Source organism: Lagopus leucura, unplaced genomic scaffold (genome assembly GCF_019238085.1).
Source record: "Lagopus leucura isolate 7727_CA_CO unplaced genomic scaffold, USGS_WTPT01 Super-Scaffold_100001, whole genome shotgun sequence".
Classification (NCBI taxonomy): domain Eukaryota; kingdom Metazoa; phylum Chordata; class Aves; order Galliformes; family Phasianidae; genus Lagopus; species Lagopus leucura.
In genome coordinates this window covers 12,782,294-12,806,075 of record NW_024962262.1, presented here as the reverse complement: position 1 = coordinate 12,806,075, position 23,782 = coordinate 12,782,294, and the positions used below count along the sequence as shown (strand labels likewise).

General features: G+C 42.4%; 1 protein-coding gene and 1 long non-coding RNA gene across 5 annotated transcripts in view; one reads left to right on the top strand and one right to left on the bottom strand.

Moving 5' to 3' along the window:
• Nucleotides 1–1,435: 1,435 nt before the first annotated feature.
• Nucleotides 1,436–2,093, bottom strand: LOC122178395. The gene is made up of 2 exons (XR_006178310.1): nucleotides 1,945–2,093; nucleotides 1,436–1,816 (listed from the first exon to the last, which is right to left on the bottom strand). It is a non-coding gene; the product is annotated as an uncharacterized LOC122178395 (long non-coding RNA).
• Nucleotides 2,094–2,380: 287 nt separating this feature from the next.
• The window catches only part of LRCH1 (leucine rich repeats and calponin homology domain containing 1), a 118,912-nt gene continuing 97,510 nt past the window's right edge, over nucleotides 2,381–23,782 (top strand). For all 4 annotated transcript variants that reach the window (XM_042868541.1, XM_042868540.1, XM_042868539.1 and 1 more), the window contains exon 1: nucleotides 2,381–2,630. In XM_042868541.1, coding sequence (XP_042724475.1) covers nucleotides 2,381–2,630 — 250 coding nt within the window. The remainder of the gene's footprint in view (nucleotides 2,631–23,782) is intronic.

Below are 23,782 nucleotides of genomic sequence, written 5' to 3'. Positions count from 1 at the left end.
ACTCATTGCTTTCTTTTTCTTCTAGACTGAATTTTTAAGCTGCTCTCAGTCTCCAGGTTTGCTCACTGAAAGGTTAGACAAACACAAACATTGTCATATAGGAAATGGCAAGATCACACAGCGGGGGGTAAGGGATGTAAGGGCTGCCTACAATGGCAGTTACCACCAGTTCAGCTTTGTTGCCATGTCAGACTGTGCCGACGTTGCAATCCAACCCAAGGCAATACACAGAATTTACATGGACATCTGTATGGGGACAAGAAATCAGTGCTGCTGTGACTGATCTTTTTTCCTATTTCTGATGCTTTTCATCTACAGGAATGGACTGAGATCTGACACAACACTCAGAAGCAGATATAGAAGTTTCAGTGCTATATTATTTTCCACCATTACATTGATAATTATAGAATCATACTATGGCTTGGGTGGAAGAGACCTTAAAGACCATCCAGTTCCAACCACTCACTAGACCAGGTTGTCCAGGTTGACCCCATCCAGCCTGGCACTGAACACCTCCAGGAAATGTAGCTGACTGCATAGTTTCATATTACTAATTTTAAAAGCAAGTTCTGTGTGTTGGGGGATTTAATACACAGGAAGTCTCCAGTACAAGGTCATTTGTATTTAAGAAACATTTAGGTATTGTACTACAGGATGTGGTTTAGTGGGAAATGTTGGTGATAGGTGGACGGTTGGACTGGATGGTCTTGGAGGTTGTTTCTGACCGTGGTGATTCTATGATTCTATGATCTGCATCTCTAACTGTAAAAGAATTCAGTACCTAGTTTATTAAATTTAAATTAAAAAAAAAAATTCCATTGTAGAGGAAGCCTGGCAGTTGCTTTTATTCACAGCTTATTCAGCTCAATCTACTGTTCTTCAACACTTCTCTTCAAATCACTGAGAAGATGTAGCTATTCATCTGCTTCCTTATTTCTTCCAGCAGCAACGCAAAGCTGGAACAAAGCCAAAATATGCTGTGACTAATGGAAATCTGTGGGAAATGTTATCTTAATAAGCCACCACCAAGCTTTGTCAAAAGCAATGTGATATCCGGACACAACTGTGGATGAGGTGACAGTTGTGCTCCTTGGGGAAGGTCTCTTCTTCAGCTAGAGACTGTTGTAAGTAACAATGTTAAGAACTGATCTCTGGTGCACTCAAAACTTCCTTGAACTAGCAGGAGACTGCATTTGTCATTCTGTAACCCAAAATCTCTGTATCACACCACAAGAATTGCAATGAGGGCAGCTCGGACTTGAATTTAGTGAGGGGCTGCTAATATATGTGCAGTGTAAAAGTATTCACAGTAAAATAATCCTACCCATCTAACCTTACAGCTCTTTCCTTACTGTGAGACTACCCTATTTGAAAAAGCCTGAAGCACTTCTGTAACGTACACCCAATATAAAAGAAAAACGCTGACGCTCAGAGCTAAGTGGTTGTAAGGCACAATTTTTGATGGGCATTTTAATGCTGCTATTTGAACAGGTCCGCCCCCAGCACCCATTCTCCCTCATTTAACCAGGGCTGTTTCTTGCTGTTGTTGTCAAGCTTGTGGTGATCTCTGTTTTCCAGAGGAGTTTTCTTGTGGCAGTTCTGCCTCTTTTTGTCCCGTAGCTCTTGCTGTTGAACTTCCTGGAGCCAGGAGGCTTTGGTTTAACACTGATCCTTCATCACAGTGCAGGGAACTGAGGGAAGCGTAGCAGCTGCAAAGCGCAAGTCATGCATGATGGTGTCCAGGCTCCCTCTTCGCACTGAGATCTCCAAGTGCTGTGACAGCACGAGGACTCACTGCTCATCCACTCTTGCAAAGCTGAAAAACAAACAAACAAACAAAACAATCTCAGAAAAGTCATTCCACTGAAAGCTGAGCTGAAGAGATCAGCAGATCTGTCACCCACAGTGGTGACAGACCAGAACCCAGGAGCCATGCACACGTACAAGGCTGTGCCTGTGGCTGGAGCGAACCTCAGAAAGTCCTTCTTCAGGGCAGGAGCTCCCCAGGGCCTACCAGGTGCAGCAGCAGGAGCCTCCACAGCTTTTAATTTTCAAATGAGGCTCCCCGCCTCAGCACACGCACGGCGTCTGCACAGCGCTTTCGCTACGGACTGCTCCGCGCGCCGCCGGCAGGTGGCGCCACAGTGCCCCGCCCTGCGCGTCGCCTTTGGGGAAAGGGAAAGCGGAGGGGGCGAGGCGGAGCATGCGTAGTGCGTGCGCCTCGCCCACCCCGTTCGCCTCCGCCTTCTGCTCTCGCCGCCGCTCCCCCCCCCCCCCCCTCACTACCACGGGGAGCGAGCGGGAGGAGGAGGAGGAGGAGGAAACAGGGAGAGAGAGGCAGCTCCGGCGGCCCCTGGCGTTCCCCTCGGCGAGGGGAAAGATGGCGACGCTGGGAAGCGAGCCGCAGCCCTTCCCCGCCGCTGCCCTGGCGGTGGCAGCGGGCGGGGTGGGCGGCGGCGGCTGTGGCGGCGGCGGTGCGTTGGGTCTGCAGCCTCTGAACCGCGGTCTGGAGCGGGCATTGGAGGAAGCGGCTCACTCCGGGGGGCTCAACCTGAGCGGCAGGAAACTGAAGGAGTTCCCGCGCAGCGCCTCCGCCCTCACTCACGACCTCTCCGACACGGTGCGGGCAGGTGAGACCCGAGGGGATGGGGCGGCCGGGGTCCCACTTTCAGGAGGCGAGGAAAGGAGATTAAATCTCCGGGAGATCCCTCTCTCCCCGCCCTCGCCCCCTCGGGCGCATTGCTTCCATTCCCACCTCGACCTCTGAGGCGAACAGCTCTGCGTGGACCTTATCACTGTGCGTGGAGCTTATCCCTTATCTTCGCCCCCAGCTCAGCTCGCTGCCTGAGGGAGGTGTCGGCTCCCAGATGGCTGCAGCCACCCCCCACCTCCCCACACGCACACTCATGTACTTGTAGGCTGCTTTTGCATCGAGCGAGGCAGAGCTGTGAGAATGTGTGTGTGTGTGTGTGGGGGGGGGGAGGTTCAGGCTCAAGCCTGGTTTCTGCACTAACCTTGAGGACTGCAGGTCTCCGTGCCTCCCTGGAGCCCGCCTTTGGATGTGGCTGTGCGATGAACACGTTTGTGTTTGGTTGGATACTTTCTCACCGTGTCTCACCTGTCGTGGAAGGGCACAGGTCTGTGTGTAACCACGCGAAGATGCACTCGAATGCTTCTTAATATGTCTCGCTACACGTGGAGGTGGCAATAGGAGCACTTTTGCTCTTCAGGGAGCTGTCTTCCACAAATGGTTCTTGTCAGGCAGCGGGGTTGATAGCCACTCTTGTATGCTTAAAGTCATAGAATGGCTTGGGTTGGAAAAGACCCTAAAGATCATCTAACACCAACCACTTGCTGTGGGCAGGGTTGTCTCTATGAGATCAGGCTGCCTGGAGTCACAGCTAACCTGGCCCTGAACATCTCTAGGGATGAGACACTCACAGCTTCACTGAGCAACCTGTTCCGGTGCCTCACCACTCCGAGTACAGAATTTCCACCTAACATCTCACCTAAATTTTCCCCTCTTCGTTTAAAGCCATCCCTTCTTATCCTATTACTATCCGACTGTGTAAGTAGAATTATACAAAGTCAGGTAGCAGTATTTCCACCTCTGTATGTAATGCTGTCTTTCAAGGCAAAAATCATCATCTTTACATGTACTCATTTTACAGTGGGGGACACCATCATTACATACATTCCCAGAAGAGATAGGCCTAACAGCCTTGCAGAAAGGTGTAGGGAGGGGAAGCGTTTGTTGTCTGTGTTCACCTTGTCCTTGTGCCTCCTTCCAATGTGGAAAATGCCCACTTGTTTCACATCTCTAGGAGCAGTTCCCAACAGAGGACCATAATCTGGTTTTCTGCCCCTGTTTGTGCAAGGGGCTGGAACCTAATTCGTTCTTTGCATAGCGTCACTTGGTAGAACTGTACAAACCCACACGAGAAGAATGTTGGTATGCTCTGAAGATATTTACTGTACCTTCTCCACGTGCCCTTTTGTGTCCCCATTTGCCTGCTGAAGATAGTTGTGTTGTAACAGTAAAGGAGCAGGCAAGTAATCACTTGTTCCTGTCCCACAGAATAGCAGGTGCTATACCTGCATGCAAGCATGTGATAACATGAACCTCAGCTCTCACCCCTGCACACGAGGATATCTGTGTGTTTCTCTCTGTGGAAACAGCTGCTGGTGTTTATCTCAGCTGTAGGGAGCAGAGTAGTGTCTCCAGTACTTCAAGTTTAGTTCTTCTTCAGCTCTGTCACTTGTTGCTGAATGGATTTCACAGTTTGTGTGAGCACTCCTGTAGAGAAAAGAGAAACATGAAGGAAACTTCATTTCATTTGTCAATGAAACTTATTAATTGGTAGCATTAATTGCCATGCTGACAATTAAGTCACTCGATGACAAATGCAGTAGTTAAAGTGGTAAGATGCACGGTAATAGAACTGCATACAGTCAGAAAAAAATGACTATCAGCTTGTCTCCCAAAGCAAGATGTTTTATCTCTGTTGTTTTTAAAGCTGTGGTCTAGTGAAGGCATGCTGTGGTATAAGATAAGTAGTTTGGAAATTCAGAAAGGTAAGCTTGTTTGGGTCAGCGCTACCTCAAGCCAAATTGTTGGTAAAACAAATTACTTACTGAAAAAAATGTTTTTGCACAGGTATGTTCTTTGCAAGTGTGAGCTGTGTGTTGTATGTGTAGGTAGCATGTGTCTGTTACATGCTTCTGTATTCTGTTTTCTATTCTGTTGAGGAGAGAGTTTTATTCTCAGAAAAGTAGTCTTTGCCTTCAAGCATTAATGTGCTTTCATCAGAATTTACACAAACGATACTGAATACGTAACTGAATGTCGAATGGGTTTTTCCTTTTCTTTTTGCTTTGTGTAAGTGGCCGTGTGAAGTGGCCCATGGCTCAGTTCTGTAACTGCTGTCCTTCATTCCTTGTTCCCGTTTAGGAAAGCCACGTGCTAATCTATGGTTACTTTATGTTTCTGTTTGTAACAGCATGTTGTTACTGATTAGTGGGAATTGTTTGCCTTGTCAGTTCAGTCCTGTGTTGAAACCTTCTGAAAAAATCTGTGTTCCTTTTCACTTGTTACATTACATAAGTAGAATATATAAACAGAAGAGACGCTTGGCTTAAGTCCAGCTTTCTGTAACTCTCAGGACAAACTCTTGATGGGAATTTTCTCTCTCACTTCCTCTCCATAAATGTGCATGATACAAAAACGGTGCTTTCTTGTACTACTTGCGATATGTCCCTACAGTGAGTGACTTTTACTTTTGGATTTGATGTACTGTTAAGTCTCTGAAGTCATGTTTGGGGTGGGAATAGTCATTCTGATTGCTAAAGAGGGCTAATCTCACTGAAAAATGAAGCCAATCCAAGATTGAGAGAAGACAAGCATAGGGGATTGAGTTCTCCGAGGAGAAGGGGATTTTGAAAAGAATGAAAGCCTGTCTGCATCTTGACAGTGTCTTAGCCTTAGGTACTCAGAGAGTTCATGGGTTGAGAAAATGATGGTCTCCAGACTAATGAAATGTTATCAAGCTCATCTTCTGCGAATGTTTTTAGTGCTTTAAAAAAGTCTGAGGAAGATTGAGGTCTTAAACTTGAAATTCTCTGTTAATGTTGTTTTTGTTTTCTTGAGGTTAGGAGTCAGACTTTATGTAGCAACTGGTAAGTTTGCAAAAGGAATGTATGCTGCTTGCTTTAATAGCTGGGAGCGATTCACTTGACTTTTCTAGTTCTTACAGTAGTTACATTCTGCAGCAACTGCAGAGGCTTGTCACTTGTCAGTTTCTGTTAATGCAGTTTTTTGGGATGTCTTTTTCTTCTGTAACTTTCCTTTGCATTGAATACATCTTGCTGTGATTGTGCATGTGGCTTTCTAATCACAGAATGGCCTGGGTTGAAAGGACCACAATGCTCATCCAGTTTCAACCCCCTGCTATGTGCAGGGTTGCCAACCAGCAGACCAGGCTGCCCAAAGCCACATCCAGCCTGGCCTTGAATGCCTCCAGGGCATCCACAGCCTCCTTGGGCAACCTGTTCCAGTGCATCACCACCCTCTGTGTGAAAAACTTCCTCCTAATATCTAACCTAAACCTCCCCTGTCTCAGTTTAAAACCATTCCTGCTTGTCCTATCACTGTCCACTCTCATAAACAGCCATCCTCCCCCCCCCCCCCCCCCCCAGTTTACATGCTCCTTTCAAGTACTTGAAAGCCACAATGAGGTTTCCCTGGAGCCTTCTCCATGCTTCAAATTTTCTTCCTTCTTGTTTCTGAAAGTTTTTCTCAAGAGCTGAGCACGACCCACTCTGCTGAATCATCTGGCAGTATCGTGAATGCAGGAGAGAGTTTGCGTGGTGTGCAATATGGTTAGAAGAAAGTACATCCTTTCTGTAGAGGATCTTGAGTGTAGTCAGATGTTTGAAACCACATCAGTGTGGATGCATTGCAAAAAAAAAAAAAACATTTCAAAACCAATAAATGCTATTCTTATCACTTTTATTACAGGGTAGCTTGTGCGGAAGACCGCGGCGCAATAATCACATAGTTCTTAAGTAATAGTATGCAATTATATTCCTCAGAACCACTGGGAATGCTATAAGCATGTTAGTTTATAAAAGAAGAAGAAAAAGCCTCAAAGTTGATATTTAAACATGTATCCAGGGCTGCCTGTATGACTCCAACCTCTGTCTGTAGGCTTTGGCAGCTTGTTTGAGGATAGATCCGCTGAACTTTTTCTCCCAGGTCCCTGTTTCATCCTTTGCAGGGTTAGGCACATAAGGGAGAGAAGCTTGCGACTCCTCTAAATGTTCTTTGGCTTCTTTACACCAGGAAGGATGTCACCAATGCAGACCTGTTCATTTGTGCTACTGGGCACTTTCATGAGCCCACAGTAGCTATCAAACGGAACCTAGTATTTGGTTATTATTTGGATATGAGGTTCGAATATGTCGCTTTCCTTTTAAGAATTCCCTTGGGTGGCTGGATTTTATATTTTGATTATCTTATCCAAAATTCCTGTCAATAAAACAACACTGTAAAACTAACTAGGCAGCTGAAAAAAAAAAAAAAAAAAAAAAAGCCCCCAAAGTTATTTTTTCTTATATTCAACAGCCGGTCCCTTTCTACAACCTTCCTGTATTTATTTGAGGATTTTTATTTTTACTTATTCCCTTACACTTAAGATGTTATTTGTGTATTAAGTGAAGAGGAGGCAGTGTGCTTCTTTATTCTCACAAGTGAGTTGAATGTTACTCTGCAGCCAAAACTTATGGGATGCAATTCTCTTTTGAGATTATTGTGTTTATATCAAGGCTAAAAACTGAGCATAATTTTGATATTATTTATCTAGCAGCATACATGCAGTTATCAGTCTTTACCTTCATAACGTGGTCTGTCTGGACATCTGTTTTAACCAACTATCTAGTGCTTCCTAGATATTTCATAAGGTTAATGCTGAGATATTACATGGAATGGCCTGGGTTGAAAAGGACCACAATGCTCATCCAGTTTCAACCCCCTGCTATGTGCAGGGTCGCCAACCAGCAGACCAGGCTGCCCAGAGCCACATCCAGCCTGGCCTTGAATGCCTCCAGGGATGGGGCATCCACAACCTCCTTGGGCAACCTGTTCCAGAGGAAGTGGAAAAGCTTCCTCCTAATATCTAACCTAAACCTCCCCTGTCTCAGTTTAAAACTATTCCCCCTTGTCCTATCACTATCCACCCTCATAAACAGCTGTTTATATGCTCCCTTCGTGAAGAAGCTTTATCAAATTAAATGGATTTGAAGGACCATAAACATAGGCACTTAGAGCTGCAGTGTGCCAGTCTGAAGCCATTTGGTTCTGTTTTTACTTCCCCGAGGCAGTGTGTGTCCGCTTGGTTTGTGGATCATGTAAGCATTAAGACTATTGACTCCTGTTGAAAAGAGTCTGTTAGCTCTTTTGCTGTGCAGAATGTAGCGAGTTGTGCTTTTGGAAGTTACCTCCTTTGTCAGGAGATTTATACTCACGGCTGAACTGCGGTCAGTGACTTTGCAGGTGCCGGTAGGCATTTCTCAGCACTGAATAAAGTGAACTAGCTCGGGGTGGCTTTTGTTACATGAAAGCAAATTAGAAGTACTCAATTGCCTGGTTACCCTTTCAGAATGCGGCTTGGGCAGATTAATGGCTTTCCACCGGTGACTCTGCAGGGGCTGTGTATTCACCTTCTTCCCCAGTGTGGCTTGGTTTTTTTTTTTGTTTGTTTGTTTTTTTTAATAATTATTATTATTTTTAAAATATTTGTCTGACTTCCTTTGTCATCAGGGAAGCTCCAAAAGTACAACAGCTGAGAGTAGAAGTTATTGACAGTGTAGAAATCACAGCTGGAAGGAGAGTGGAACATCTGAATTCAAGCTGCAGCAAGCTCAGCTAGGTCTTCACCAAACCCTTGCCCTTAATGTTAACTTTCAGTTTAGGGTGGCTGTTTTTTAAACAGCCCTACTTAGAACTGTCAAAGTGTGTGTGACCACACTGCATGCTCATGGGTGGAAATTGATTGCTCTTATGGAGTTGTCACTGTGTGTCCTTGGCCCATTTGCCTTGGAGATGACTGACTCGGAGCTCCAAAAGTGCTGTTGTGGTGGTGGAAGTGCTACACTTCTCGTGTGCTTTTAGTGGAACTGCTGTGTTTTTAATGAAAGAGGTTCATGTGGTCAGAAGCCTTGTTGGGAGGTAGAGGCAGAGTAGCCCTGTGTGGTTTGTGTGTCTCCTCTTCCTCATTCCTCTGATCTGTTTCTTTTGTGTCTTTCATGCAAAAGATGTTTTGGTTTAGACATCTGTACAGCAGGAAAGGCAGTGTGAATCTGACTACAGTTACTATGTAAGAGTTTTGAAGATATGAAATACTTGAATGAGAGGAAGAGACCAGGGCAGAATCAACTGGGCCAAAGTAGAATGAATATCGGAAAATATTAGGAAAAAAGGGTGTAAAGAGGATATTATTCAGAGGTAGAAGGTAAGAAATAAGGGGAAAAAATGTGTGAAATACTGAGTGGAATTGTATGAAGTGGTGGAAGTGAAAGAATCATTAAGTGGTTTGGGTTGGAAGGGACCTTTAATATCACACAGTTCCAACCCCCTGCTATAGGCAGGGACACCTTCCTATAGAACAGATTATTCAAAGCCCCATCCTCGCCTTGAATCCACAACCTCACTGAACAACCTCACCACCCTCACAGTAAAGCAGTTCTTCCTAGTATCTACTTTAAATCTACCCTCTTCCTATTTAAAAACATTTCCCCTCATCTTGTCGCTGCACTTGCTTATAAAGTCCATCCCCAACTTTCCTGTGGACCCCCTTCAGGTACTGAGAGGCGGCTATAAGGTTCTCCTGGAGCCTTCTCTTCTCCAGGCTGAACATCCCCAGCTCTTTCAGCCTGTCCTCATAGTGGAGGTGCTCGAGCCCTCTGATCATCTTTGTGGCTCTCCTTTGGCCCTGCTCCAACAGCTCCATGTCCTTCTTGTGCTGACAGCCCCAGAGCTGGATGCAGTACTCCAGGTGGGATCTCATGAGAGCAGAGTAGAGGGGCAGAAACACCTCTCTCTCCCTGCTGGTCACACTTCCTTTGTTGCCATGTAGGATATGGTTGGCCTTCTGGACTGCAAATGGAATGGGACTGCAAGCAAGCAGGTGAGCTGTACATTCTTGACTGAATGAAATAGCTTTGAATACTTTGTGTTGGCAAAATTGAGGAAAAACAGATTTTCTGAGCAGTTAAGTTAGCCATCAGAATTTTGTGAACAGAGATTAGAAAAGCGTGGAGGAAATGATTTGACTAATAGATAACATTTACAGATCTTGTGCTGCAAGTAATAGTTGAAAATTCATACTTTAAAAGGCTAACTGTTGAATTTAAATTTAGAAAGCTTAACATTCATTTGCCTGCAGGAGAGAAGGCCAGTGGCTTTCAGCAGTGGCACTGCCTACAATGTTGCAAGAGCAGCCAAGGCTTTGGTACTTGTGTTTTGCATGTCAGAATGACCATTCTGGGAAGGATGGGATGAGCAGCTTCCTCTGGCAGTGAGCTGTGCTGGCTCTGCTTGTGAGGCATCTGCCAGATTGGAGAAAATTCCCAGACTGGTTAGATACCAAAACCACAGCTAAAATCAGTATGACTTAAGAATTTAAATGGCGCTTCTGAAACAGGAGAGAGAAGTATCGTTACTGTTTTCTTGTGAGACCAGAATTATGAAAACAACATACCTGTTTATTTTTTTATTGAATAATATGCAAAATTGAAAGAGCCAGAAGTGCCTTCACTGTACTCAGGGTGCAGATCAGTAGCAAAGTGGAGATGGATGGTCTGTCTCCTGATTTCTGATGGCACTCTACAGACTGTATTTTGTTAGACAGAAAACCCATGCAACAGAGTAGTTCCAGTCCCTGTAAAGTGATCTTTGCAAAGGTACTGGAGAGTTAAGCTTCTGAAGGAATAATTGCTTTCTACTAAATTTGTGGGGAGATGCATCGCTGTGGGAACAGTTCTAAAATGCCAGTGCTTCTCCCCACCCTTTTTCCCCAAGGGCATCTTGCTGGCCAGCTTGCTGTTTTATCCCTTTTTTTCCTTGTATGGTACAGAGCACCATAATATCTGTAAACCTCCTAACTATTTAAAAATAGAAATAACAATAACAGTCTCTCTTCCTTCTGTCCTACTCCGTATGAGAAATAGTTTTTATAGAAGAAGAAAGAAGTCAAAACTTAAGAGTGAGAAGATGATCTTGGCAGAGCCAAGGGAGGGTTAGTTCTGCATTTAATTTGAAGCTTGAGATTTGCACTCACTTCTGGAGACGCACAAAATGTTTCATGTTCTGCTGAACTTGTGGGAATTCTGACCCTCTTAGTTAGAAGCTTGCTGAGAATTTTATGGTGCTGCCGTAAGGTAGCTTTTCTGGGCATGGATAGAGAAGTCACTAAAAGTAGCTGGGGGTTTTGAATATGAAAGTAGAGCACTCTTAAGTGACTTTTGCTGCTGAGTGGATAAGGTGTTTTTGTTGGCTTTCTGTAGATGGGTGATTTCATTCCTTAGTGCAAGTTGCAGTAGTTACATATTGAGGCTGGAGCCTGAAAACTTGTACTCCTGGTTGAATGGAGGGAATTATTTGTACTGAACAAACAGGGAAGTATGTCAGAAGGTGCTTGTTATCTGTTACCATACTTACCTTTCTTGATAACCCTTCCTTTCTGAAATCATTTTCAGATCATAGAACCATAGAATTGCTCAGATTGAAAAAGACCTTAAAGATCACAGAGTCCAACCACAACCTGACCATACTACCCTAACTAACAACCCTCTGCTAAATCATGTCCATGAACACCGCATCCAAACAGCAAGGTGGGCTTGAGACTTCTGCTTCAGGGATGAAATCAAACTTCTGTTTTTAAATTGCAGTGCTGTGAAATGCAAGGCATTCAACATGAAAAGTACAAGTGCCAAGTTGGATCTGTTGTTTTATGAACCTGTTCCTCATCATCAACATGTACGCAGAAATATGCTGGTAATCACTGAAACTGGTGGAGGAGTTGTGGAAAACTGGCAAGAAATATGATAGAAAAAGAAAATTGAATTGGAGATGAATCTTTTAAGGAATGAAGTGGAGCAGAACATGCACTCAGATGAGGTTTACTGGAAATGAGGCAAGATACCAAAAATACAAACATGGCAGTTCATTTCTAGCCTTGTCTGAAGATTTAAAGGTAGTGAAATTGTTGCAATGACAAGCAGAATTATTATTAAAATAGCGTGTTTTTTTATTTTTAAACTTCAGTTGTTTATAAATATCTTGACAGGAGAAATGGTAGATAAAACAATTCATGCTTGATGTGTAGTGCCCTTGCTGTAACCCTTTCTTCTGGAGTACTGTGTCTAGGTCTGGAGATCCCAGTACAAGAAAAACAGGGAGCTGTTGGAGAGGGTGCAGAGGAGAGCCACAAAGATGATCAGGGGGCTGGAGCACCTCCCCTATGAAGACAGGCTGAGGGAGCTGGGCTTGTTCAGTCTGGAGAGGAGAAGGCTGTGGGGTGACCTCATTGCAGCCTTTCAGTACATAAAGGGAGCCTAAAAACAGAAGGGGAGTCAACTCTTTGCAAGAGTTGATAACAGCAGGACAAGGGGAAATGGTTTTAAGTTGAGGGAGGGAAGATTGAGGTTGGATGTCGGGGAAGTTCTTTACAGAGAGAGTGGTGAGGTGCTGGAACAGGCTGCCCAGAGAGGTTGTGGATGCCCCGTCCCTGGAGGTGTTCAAGGCTGGGTTGGATGGGGCCCTGGGCAGCCTGGTCTGGTATTAAATGAGGAGGTTGGTGGCCCTGCATGTGGTAGGGGGGATGGAGCTTCATGATCCTGGAGGTCCCTTTCAATCCAAGCCATTCTGTGGTTCTATGATTCTGTGTACAGCAAAGCCTCACTGAGTTTATTCAATTCAACCACTTTAAGACGCAGCAGATGTAGTAACAACAATGCTGTCTACTTATTCAGTGGGAGAAGAGGAGCATTGTGTCATGCACATGTTTTATAACTGCAGAATACTGGCTGGGATGAAGACTTCTGGGATGGGATTTCCGATCAAAGATGAAAGAAGCCTTCTCAGCAGCTGGGGTTGAAGGCTGCCCTGGTTGTTAAGCAGCTGCTGTGATAGCTTAGGGGAAGGAACTTACACTCAGGTTTCCCATGCTTGCTGGATGTTGTGATTCTGAGGCTTATTTATTTATTTACTGAGTTCATCCAAGTTCAAGAAAACTGTCTTACTGCCTCCCACTATGTATGGTGTTGTTCTCCTACTCGGTGAGTGTTGCCTGCCATCCCTGTTCCAAGACTTAAATTTTGGCCTGGCTGAATGCCTGCTCTTTTGCCTGTGTTCCATTTACCAGGCAGTTCGGACCACTCTATACTAATGTCTTCATTTCATGCTTATGCTCTTTGTGTCATTCAGTCGTTATACCAGAGGTGCTATTTTCTCCTCTTTAGTGTTTTTGCAGAAAGGCACATGTACAAGAATTTGCTTGTGAAATCCGTATAAAATATTGTGTTGCCTCACTGCAACTTACTTTAAGACCTATGGGTACCGATACCAAAGTTCTGTGCAGCTTCAACATAGTTTGTTATTGAATATGCCACGTAACTTGTGCATAGAATATGGCCTACAAGTAGAGACTGAAGGAATAGGGACTGTCCAGTCTGGGGAAAAAGAGGCTGAGGGGAAGACCGTATTGCTCTCTTCCAATACCTGAAAAGTGCTTACAGCAAGAGCGGGGTTGGTCTCTTACTGCTGACAGGTGACAGGATGAGGGGAAATGGCCTCAAGTTGAATCACGGTAAGTTTAGGTTGGATATCAGGAAAAAACTTCTTTACAGAAAGGGTTGTTAAGCACTGGAATAGGCTGCCCAGGGAGGTGGTTGAGTCTCCATCCCTGGATGCTTTCAAAAACCGTTTGGATGTGGTGCTCAGGGACATGATTTAGCAGAGGGTTGTTAGAGTTAGGGTAGTGTGGTCAAGTCATGATTGGACTTGATGATCTTTAAGGTCTTTTCCAACCTGAGTGTTTCTGTGATTCTGTGATTGCTTGTAGTTCTTGATTTCTTTTTTAAATGTCTTCTGAGCAGGTGATGCATTTTCTTAGTCAAAATATGCAGAAGCTGCTGAATTGTGACTGTACTATAATGTGTCTTTCTACTCAGCTGAACTTTAAAATGTAGTGGAAAAGTATCATGGTAAAGGCTTGATTTCATTTAGTCCTGTTCTTTTTTCTTTAAAGAAAAATGGCATATTTCTTCCACATCTTTTCTTTCTTTTTCTTCTCCATATTTTTATTCAAATGCAACATGAAAACTGGAGACCTTTTGCTAGCTCTTCAAAGAAAATATTTTATGCAAGTGCTATAGGATAACATATCCAAAATGAACTTCAGCTTGTTAAAATTGTAATAAGGGATTTTAGAGACAAGACAGCTACTCTGTTTGTGTATTTCTTATTGTATATCAATATACTGGCATGTTAAAGTGTGCTGAATTAAACTTCTAATCAATCAGGACCTTCTTAAGGGTGGGCAAAGTATGTTGAATGTCTTGTGTGTTGATACATTTTAAAAGCCTTTTATGTAATTACATGAAGTGCTAATTTAATGATCTTTTAAGAGATGATTTTAGTTGGTTTCAGTTGGCCCTGGCATAGGCCTTGTGCTGTGTTTCTGTTTAAAAATTACCTTGCAAACTTTGTTCTTACAGAAGCAATGTTCTGTAAAGATGCAGCTTATCTGTGTTTACACCAATAGGGAGAATGAGGAGCAGAAACAAACAAAACTCTAAAAAGAAAACCAGTTTTGGTATCCCGGCTTCTGTTTTTACAGCTCAGTGAACACAATATAAGCTATTGTAAGAATGGGTGTTGAGTCATTTTACTTGAGGTCTTCTGGAAGGTGTTGTAGTAAGGGTTGAAACTTTGAAGCTTTCATTATGATCCTGAGCCCTGGGTGTGACTTTAAATATATTAATGCAATGTAAGAATGGAGAGGTTGTTCTATAGTAGCATTTCTTACAGAAAGATGATAATGTGGTTCAGAGCTATTTAGTCTCTAAAAGGGCATCATTGTAGATTTGCTCTAGGCTAAGGATCAGGTAATATGAAAGAGTATGATCTTTAAAAACATATTTTACAATAATAACTGTTTTGGCAAGAAGTGCTGTATTCCCTCTGTTGGTTTTTGTATCTTTGTGTGTTTGGCTTCCTAGAGAACTGAAAAGGTTATTCTTGGCCTAGAGCCCCAGGCTAAAAATGGATTCTGGAATCTTGTAGCTCAGTTTGGTGTTGAACAGTTTTGTGTGGTAGTAAAAGAACTGCAGTAATTGGTAGTCCCACAGAAGCATTTCAGTTATGCACTTAAATGTTAAGCTGTGGGAGAGGTGGCCACGTGATACCTCCAACAACAAGTTTATCACAAAAATGTACGTCGTGTTTGTCTGGAAAGCAACGGTAGCCTGAAGAAAGAGAGACTTTTCTACAAGTACACTTTAAAGGAGAGTAGGAATGAATGTATGGTTTAGCTCCTACAGGGAAAGGCTCTAAAATAAAGAATTGAAATGCTGTTGCTATGGGAATGGTGAAACACAAGCATTGCATTTCAGACTCTGTGTGTGGGGAATTGGATTAATCTTTGAAGTTTCCCTGTGCTTCTATCCAGTATAATAGGATTTAACTAGAAAATCAAAACAAGCCCAAACCCAACCAATTACAGCATACGTATGTGTGCATATATTACATGCAGTGTTCTGAATGTTTGCTGGAGACTTTGGGTGATTGTATCACTAAGAGTTTGGAATGGTCAGGAGAATGATGAGAGGCCAGCTATTTAAATCTGAGAAATCTGACATCAGTGAAAGGGTTGAAAAAAAAGCTCGGGTTTACTGTAGAGATAGCCTGGTCTAGTATTAAATATGGAGGTTGGCAGGCCTGCCTGTGGCAGGGGTGTTGGAGCTGGGTGATCCTGGAGGTCCCTTTCAACCCAAGCCATGCTATGATTCTGTGATAACTCACAAGCTTAGTCCTTTTACTGTGTGTGTGTATTAAATGTGTTACATTAAAACTATAAGTTTTTGTCTGCTCTACTTTAGGTGTGATACAGTTCTATTTTGTCATGTCTAAATACATGATTGATTCATTAAATACGTACAGTTTGAGGATAGGATGATGAATGTATTTTTCCTTATGTCTCAAGTTCTCTCATGCTTCCTATTTGGTAGTTTTTCAGCGAAGGATATGCAAGCCTGAGTGCTCTTTTTACCATAAAGCAGTGAAATTAATTCCACAGGAAGCACTTTTTTTGTAGAAGAAAATGGCAGGGGACAATAAACTGGTAAAGTTTTTTTGCCTTCTTTAAATAAATAAATATAATACTGCATTCATATTTCATCATTTGTCGTTCTTTGCATTATTTCACCTGCTGCTGTTTTCATTCTGGGGTCAGCGGGCTCATATTTGTTGAAGAGTGGAGTAACTGACGTGTCTTAATACTAAGAGACATTTATGTTGATGCAGTTTGACCCTCTGCCTAATGCCTAATGCTGGCCATAAATTACCAAGATTGAATCTTTGTGTCTAGACCAAAAATGGATGGCTTCTGTATACAGTGTTGATCCTAAAGTACACTAGTGGTAATAGTAAGGTTAATAGTTTATTTAGAAGTAAATAAGAGAAATAAGACTATTTTTTATTTTAGCTTCAACTTACAATCATTTGTTGTTCTTCTTCTACTACAAGATGGGTACATGCACTAATTTAAAGTAAGGATGTAAAACTATTGCATGAAAAAAAAACAAGCTTGGATATATATAAAAAACACCACTAATCTTACCTGAGCATACAGTCTTCAAGAAGAGCCTTTCTGATTTGTTCCTACCAGAACACCAGTCATATAGGTTTGGTTGCAGTGTCTATCTGCCACCAGTCAGAAGAACTGAACAATTTCATCAAGAAAACAATTTAGCTTATAATAACAAATTTTTAGATGTATTTCTTCTCAGTCCAACATCAGTCAGGATTTTCTAGGCATTTTCCTCTAGAATTCAAAATTATTTTTGATTAAAATCTGCAGTGACAGATGTTAATGGTACAGTAAGAAATTCTAGGACCAAGTTCTAGATATCTGAGGACTGTGTAGCAGGTTAGACACAAACTCATATGTAACCCTGTCAGAAGAAAACTGAAAAATACAACATGAAGCATGCGATCGTAGGCTTGGAAAATGGCAGTGCAAGCTTGGAATGATGATGGTCACAGCTCCCACTGACTCTAAGGTGCAAAGGACTTCCAGGATGGGTATCTGATGCAGTGCATGAACCCATCTAATAATCATAGTGTAATTTAATTTGCTGAACTCCATACGATCCTTTATTTCAAAATCATCTGTTAAGATAAATGAGACCATGGTTGGTGCCAAGACCTTAACTCCCTTTGTTTCTTGGTTAAAATTTGGTGGACCACCTGATTCAAAGAACCATTTGTGTTAGAACAAATGTAGTCCGTGGTTTGTTTCTTTGAGTGCTGTGATTTGAGGTGTTCTCCTTGCTTCAGCAACCATTTGTATATCCATTCGGTGTTTTGTTATATCAATTATTGTCAGTCTGGAGAAGAGGAGGCTCAGGGGAGACCTCATTGCTCTCTGTAACTGCCTGAAGGAAGATTGTAGTGAGCAGGGGGTCGGCTCTACTCTCATGTAACTGGTGATAGAAGGGAATGGCTTCAAGCTGCGCCAGGGCAGATTTAGGCTGGACATTAGGAAATACTACTTCTCTGAAAGAGTGGCCAGGCACTGAATGGGCTGCCCGGGGAGGTGGTGGAGTCACCGACCCTGGAGGTGTTCAGGGAACGTTTGGATTTTGTGTTGAGGGACATGGCTTAGTGAGAACTGTTGGTGATGGGTGGATGGTCAGACTGAGTGATCCTGTGGGACTTTTCCAACCTTGGTGATTGTTTTTAGGGACATAAAACGGAGGGATTTTTTCCTACTGCTAAAAACACCTTAAATACACTAGAAGTTATTTAATTAAATTAAAAATTCCTTTTTGAGCATCTCTTCTAGAACGCTATTGCTTGACAATTCTGTTTATAGAAACAGGATGTTTTGGTTTCATGAAATGTGGATTTCTTGGGAACTCGATTTAAGAAAGTGTTTGTTTACCTCCACCCTTGGTGGAATGCAGATGACATCAGTTTTTATGTGCTGGTGCTCCAGCCTGTACATGAAGACAGGTTTAGAAATGTTAGAGACATAAAAGGAATTGAATGCTAAGCAGCCTTGCTTTTTAAGGTGAATTGGTGTTATGGGTGTCCAGGTGGTCTTACCTACAGTAATAAAAATAGGGCTGGATGATTAGTTAAGGAAGGATTGAGGGCAAAAGGAAAAGGGTCCAAACATCTGTGTCAGAAAAGGTATATAGGTTATGAAAGGTGCCTTGTTATTGTGTTGTTGCTCTAGTTTCACTATAGATCACTGTGTGATCTTCTTAAAAACATACCTCTCCTATTGCCTTTCTTGGGTGGCAGAGCTGTGCTTCCTTCTTTTCATCTGCATCTCTTATCTTTAGTGCTCTCCCACTTGTGATAATTTTGGCATTTGTTGTTAGCAGTAACTTTTCTCTTTGGAAACTTTTGATTAAAATCTAGTTCCATCTTCACAAAATCAGCTCCTTTAAAAATAAGTTTTGTAAATCAAAAGGCAAGTATCAGATTAAAAACAAACAAACAAACATGTAGTAAAGTGTATTACAGGCTTATTCTGACTTGGTCTGACTTTCATGGGATCATAGGATAACCTGGATTAAGAAGGATTCCCAGGGGTCATCTGCTGCAACCACCTGTGCAAAGGGAATTCAAATGTGAGCCTGTTTAATGTAGGTTTACTGGCTGAAGCACATATAATTTACCTTAGCCACTCCTGCGTATCATGAAATCGTGCAAATGATGGGTAGTGGGCCATTTAGAATTACAGAGTCATCACAGAATCATAAAATGGCCTAGGCTGAAAAGGACCACAATGATCATCCAGTTTCAACCCCCTGCTATGTGCAGGGTCGCCAACCAGCAGACCAGGCTGCCCAGAGCCACATCCAGCCTGGCCTTGAATGCCTGCAGGGATGGGGCATCCACAGCCTCCTTGGGCAACCTGTTCCACTGCCTCACCACCCTCTGTGTGAAAAACTTCTTCCTAATATCTAATCTAAACCTCCCCTGTCTCAGTTTAAAACCATTCCTGCTTGACCTGAGGGTACTGGTGGATGGGAGGCTGGACATGAGCCAGCATTGTGCCCTCACAGCCCAGAAAGCCACCTGTATGATGGACTGCATCAAAAGCAGTGTGGCCAACAGGGCGAGGGAGATGATCCTGCCCCTCTGCTCTATGCTGTGAGACCTCACCTGGATTGCTGCATCCAGATGTGGAGTCCTCAGTACAGGAGAGTCATGGACCTGCTGGACTGTGTCCAGAGGAGGGCCACAAAAGTGATCCACAGAATGGATCATCTCCTAGAAGGACAGGCTGAGAGAGCTGGGGCTGTTCAGCCCAAAGAAGAGAAGGCTTCTCGGAGACCTGAGAGTGGCCTTTCAGTGTCTGAAGGGAAGCTACAGGAAAGAAGGGGATAGGATCTTTAGCAGAACAAGGGGAAATGACTTCAGACTCAAAGAGAATGGACTTAGGTTGGCTGTAAGGAAAAAATCTTTTACAGTGAGGGTGGTGAGGCACTGGAACAGGTTGTCCAGAGCTGTGGTGGATGCCTCGTCCCTGGAGACTATCGAGGTGAGTCTGGATCAGGCCTTGGGCAACTTGGTGTAGCTGTGCTGTCCCTGTTCACTGCAGGGGATTTGGACTAGATGGCTTTCAGGGGTCCCTTCCATATCTAAGGGTTCTGTGACTCTATCATTACTCTGCGTTCCTTAATTTTCATTTAAAATATTTGTCAGTTCGTGTAGCTGGTGGTGAATTAACTGGAGGAAGTCAGTACTTAAATAGCCTTTCACTGTGTTATCTGAAATGTTTTTGGGGACTTTCCACTGGATTTCCACTGTGGTAAAAGTTATGTCTTTTAATAAAGAAGCTTTGTCTTCTTGGTCTTTCAGAACACTACAATGTAAACACTGTATTACTGGTGTACTCCTATCTGGTTTTACTGCAGTTTACTAACCTGCAGCACAGTTTGTAATTTACATAGCAGGAATTGGCTTTGTGCAGTGTTTTAGCAGTTAACTTGGGACAGCTTAATGAGTGTATCTGTACTGTAAGTGAATCAGGAGTCAGATGCCAAGGCTAAATGTTAGGGCACCTGTTGGGAATATGTTCCTCTTCTCTTTTGCTTTAATCTTCATTTTACAGCAAGGAAACCAGTTAATTAACAGAACTTTTGAGTATTGATGTGAATATCTGATATCCTTCCTCTGGCAGTAAGGAAAAATGAAGAGAAATTGAGTATTATGAACTCATATGATCTATTTGGAGAAAAAGAAGTTCTGGGGCATAACCCTTTGAAAAGGGAACTGTTTTAAAGGTGAAAAGCTTCTCTAGATATTCTGCTTTCTTTTCTAGCTGTGCAGGAAAATGGTTCTGTAATCTAGGATGTTCTGTTTAGTGAGGGAAAGGCTATGAAAATGAATTCATGATTAAGTTTTTTTGCCACTTTCTTTTTAAGTAGTTATGCATTTAACTTGGCAAAAAAGAGATTTTTCTAATAGCAAACAGTAGCTTTCAGCTTCTAATGGAAGGGCACTGCACTTGGAAGTACCTTCTTGTTTGTAACAGAATTTAGTAATTTATGGCTGTGTGGAAAAATCTTTTGCTGCTTGTATGTGCCTTATTTATATTAAGGGAGCCAAACAATGTCTGATTGCCTCACTGGTACGTTTCAAGTGAATGAGATGAATTAGTTCATCTTTGATTTTTATATTTAAGTTAACAAAGTAAATACAAGTAGAGAGAGAGCTCCTATCAACCTGATCAATGTTCTACAACATCAAAAAGAAGTTAATTCAGCGTGTATGTTATCTTCTGACAGCCCAGAATTTACTTGTGTGTCGTGACGTTGCCAGATCAGCTTCCCCTGTTTTGGTGAGATTGCCTGGCCAATAGACCTGCATGATAATCATTGTAAGACTTCGAGAAGAAATAATTTAGGGAACACTGTTACTTTTTATCCTTGGTTGTGTATCTATGTTTTATTCGAGCACAGGCCTCTCTAAGTGTGTGTAGTGTGGTGGTGTGCTGATGTGCCAGATGAAGCCTCAGTCAAGCCATGAGAATGCATTGCCTTAACAGATGCTCCCTGGGGTAACTATTCACATGAAAAAACACATTTGTTTTTAGTTTTACAATTATATGCAGGCAAAATATTTCAAACTGTACTGACTGTTGAAATTACTGTTTACCAGAGTCTTGTGCAAAGCAGCTTCTCAAACAAGAATGCTCTTGTATAAAGAGCTGCCTCAGTCATTGTGCATTGCATTCTCTCATTTGCAGGGGTTTGCAAACACCTGTATGTAGGCATTTGAGAGAATTGTGCACACACACTTTGGTCACGTGGGTTTGAAATTTGGATTTTCTTGTAGCTGGAAGGAAAAAAAAAAAAAAAGTTGTCACATCAGTAATCTAAATTGGAGGTCTTCCTAATGCAGTCATGGGAGGTTTTCAGAATCAATTCTAAGAGCAAAGATTTGTGATTGATGTGCAGTTTATTCAAAGCAGTTGTGCAGATTTCATTTTGAGCTTGGTTGCTACTTGGAGCACACACTCAAGGAAGTATGCTGTTTTTGCAGCAACTTCTACATGGCCACAGTTTCATGTAGTTATGTAACGGTGTAGTATATTTTGTTACATAGCTGTTTTATTTGAAGTAGGCCACTGGCAACTCAAGTAAAATCCCTATTATTTCTTTTCACAGAAAAAGTAAAAACTGAAGGAATGAGAGTCTCAAAATCCTAACCTAATCTTTAAGATTTTGTATGCATCCATGTGCAGTTGGATAAGTATTCTAGCTAAAGTATAGCAAAAAACACTGATTTTTTTTTTTTTTTTTCCCCTCCACTTACAATTTTATGAAATCTATCAGCATTTCCATGTATGCTTTAATGTTAGGTAAAGAGATATTTCCAAAACAGTTTAGGATCCGAGAGAGAGTGCCAAGGTATTTATGACCATCCTGTTAGCTAGTTGCTGATTCCTTCTTAATGATCATCATAATGTTTTCCCTTTCTTAAACAATGGAAGTGTCTTTGTATTTTGGATATTTGATTATATCCTATGCCTGTATGTGATGGGGAATACTAAGTTCCTAAGTCTTCGCTATGTAGAAATCAAATGTTTTGCTCTTGAATTCCAATGGATTAGTGTCAATTCATTTCATTTTTCTGACTTGCTACCTATTCATTTTGAAGTTATTCAATTTATTAACAAAAAAATGGCATTCAGTCTGCAGTTACATGGCGCTGTTTTCCTTTGAGTGAGCAGGGAGCATCAGCATGAATTCACTGTTGTGTTGTGAAGCTGGAGAAAAAACAGTGCTACTCGAATGTGACATCCTTTCCATCAGCACCACGATGTTTTAAAAATTGGATTGTTTGTTTGCAAAGCAGTATTCCTGAGGAAAAGTTCTGCCATTCCAGGGCTGTCCCTTAGATATGTAACTTCCAGGTTTTTCTTAAGCCTCATTTCACAGAGTATAATATTGGGTACTTTACAGAATCACAGAATGGCCAGGGTTGGAAAGGACCTCAAGAATCATGAATCTCCAACCTCCCTGACACACGCAGGGCCACCAAACCTCCACATTTAATACTAGACCAGGCTGCCCAGGGCCCCATCCAACCCAGCCTTGAACACCTCCAGGGACGGGGCATCCACAGCCTCTCTGCACAGCCTGTTCCAGCACCTCACCACTCTCTCTGTAAAGAACTTCCCCCTGACATCCAACCTAAATCTTCCCTCCCTCTACTTAAAACCATTTCCCCTTGTCCTGCAAATCACTTATTTACTTAAAATCAGAGCAATGTAATGCTCACACAAGTGAGTGTATGCCTGGCTGTGCTGGATATATGTGCTTGAAAGTCTCCTTAGACAGCCTAAAGGAGCTGTGGGGATGAGGACCACTGCAGTAACCAGTAGTGGCTTTATATAGTCAAAATATGTGTACACAATACATTTTGAAAGAAAAACTTTGGTGTATTTTAGTGTTAGGCAAAATATTTTAACATGTGTTAATATTATTTATACGTAACTCTGTTTAAGATTTTGCTCAAGTATTCCTTATAAGCTTGTATTAAAAGAAAGGTGTAGGAAACCTTTCTCACTGAACTTGTGTTGCTGGGCCTTCTGTATCGGAGGGACTCGCCGTGTTTTAGATCCATTGCAATTGAAGGTACAAGAAATGTTGTTCTGGAGAAACTCTCTCAAGTGAAAAATCAACACAACAACTTCCAAACTGAAAAATACTAATTGCTTAAAAGCTTGGGAATGCTATTCCAATCAAACTGTTTACAAAACTGTGACACGAAACTGAGGATTTCCTGGAAGAACATCCTCTTTCCTTTATAACTACTAAAAATACAAGCAATAGCCAGAAACAAAACCAAACTGAATGTTAAGCAGCTCTTAAAAGGAGGGCTGGAGTGACTGACAGGCATTCGAAGATGAAAACTGGTTAAGAATAAGACTTGTGTTTTCAGTCCTGTCAATTTCAGATGATCTTCACAGATGAATGTAAGCCCTGGGCAGAGAAGGGTTAAATTTATCCTGACAGAATTGAAAAGATGTAGAAGGACGATGCTGTTGTGAAAGTTACACAGGCAAACAGTAAGGATATCAACTCTGCTGTTTTTCAAGAAAAGGTTTGGTAAGAACTCTGCAGACTACTGCTTAAATATGTATATTATGTTCAGGAAACTTGTGCTTGTTTTAGAATGGCTGAAAAATGTCCCTCCTTGACTCTCCACAGCAAGCAACAAAGATGTATCACTTCTGGCTGAAGTGAGGCCAGCTGAGCAGGAAAACTTCTCTGTACGTATCTAGAATTGCACTTTTCTTTCTTACTGGTTATTGTTGTGGGGCTCTGCAAGACTTGCTTCTCTCAGAATTGCAACGGAGCGTCCAACGCAGTAAGCCTGTGGAAGGCATGGACATGGGAAAGGTAATAAGCAAATGTTGTAGGAAGTGTGAGGCAGTTATCAATTGGAAGGTGAGGGGTAGCACTGTGGGCCCAC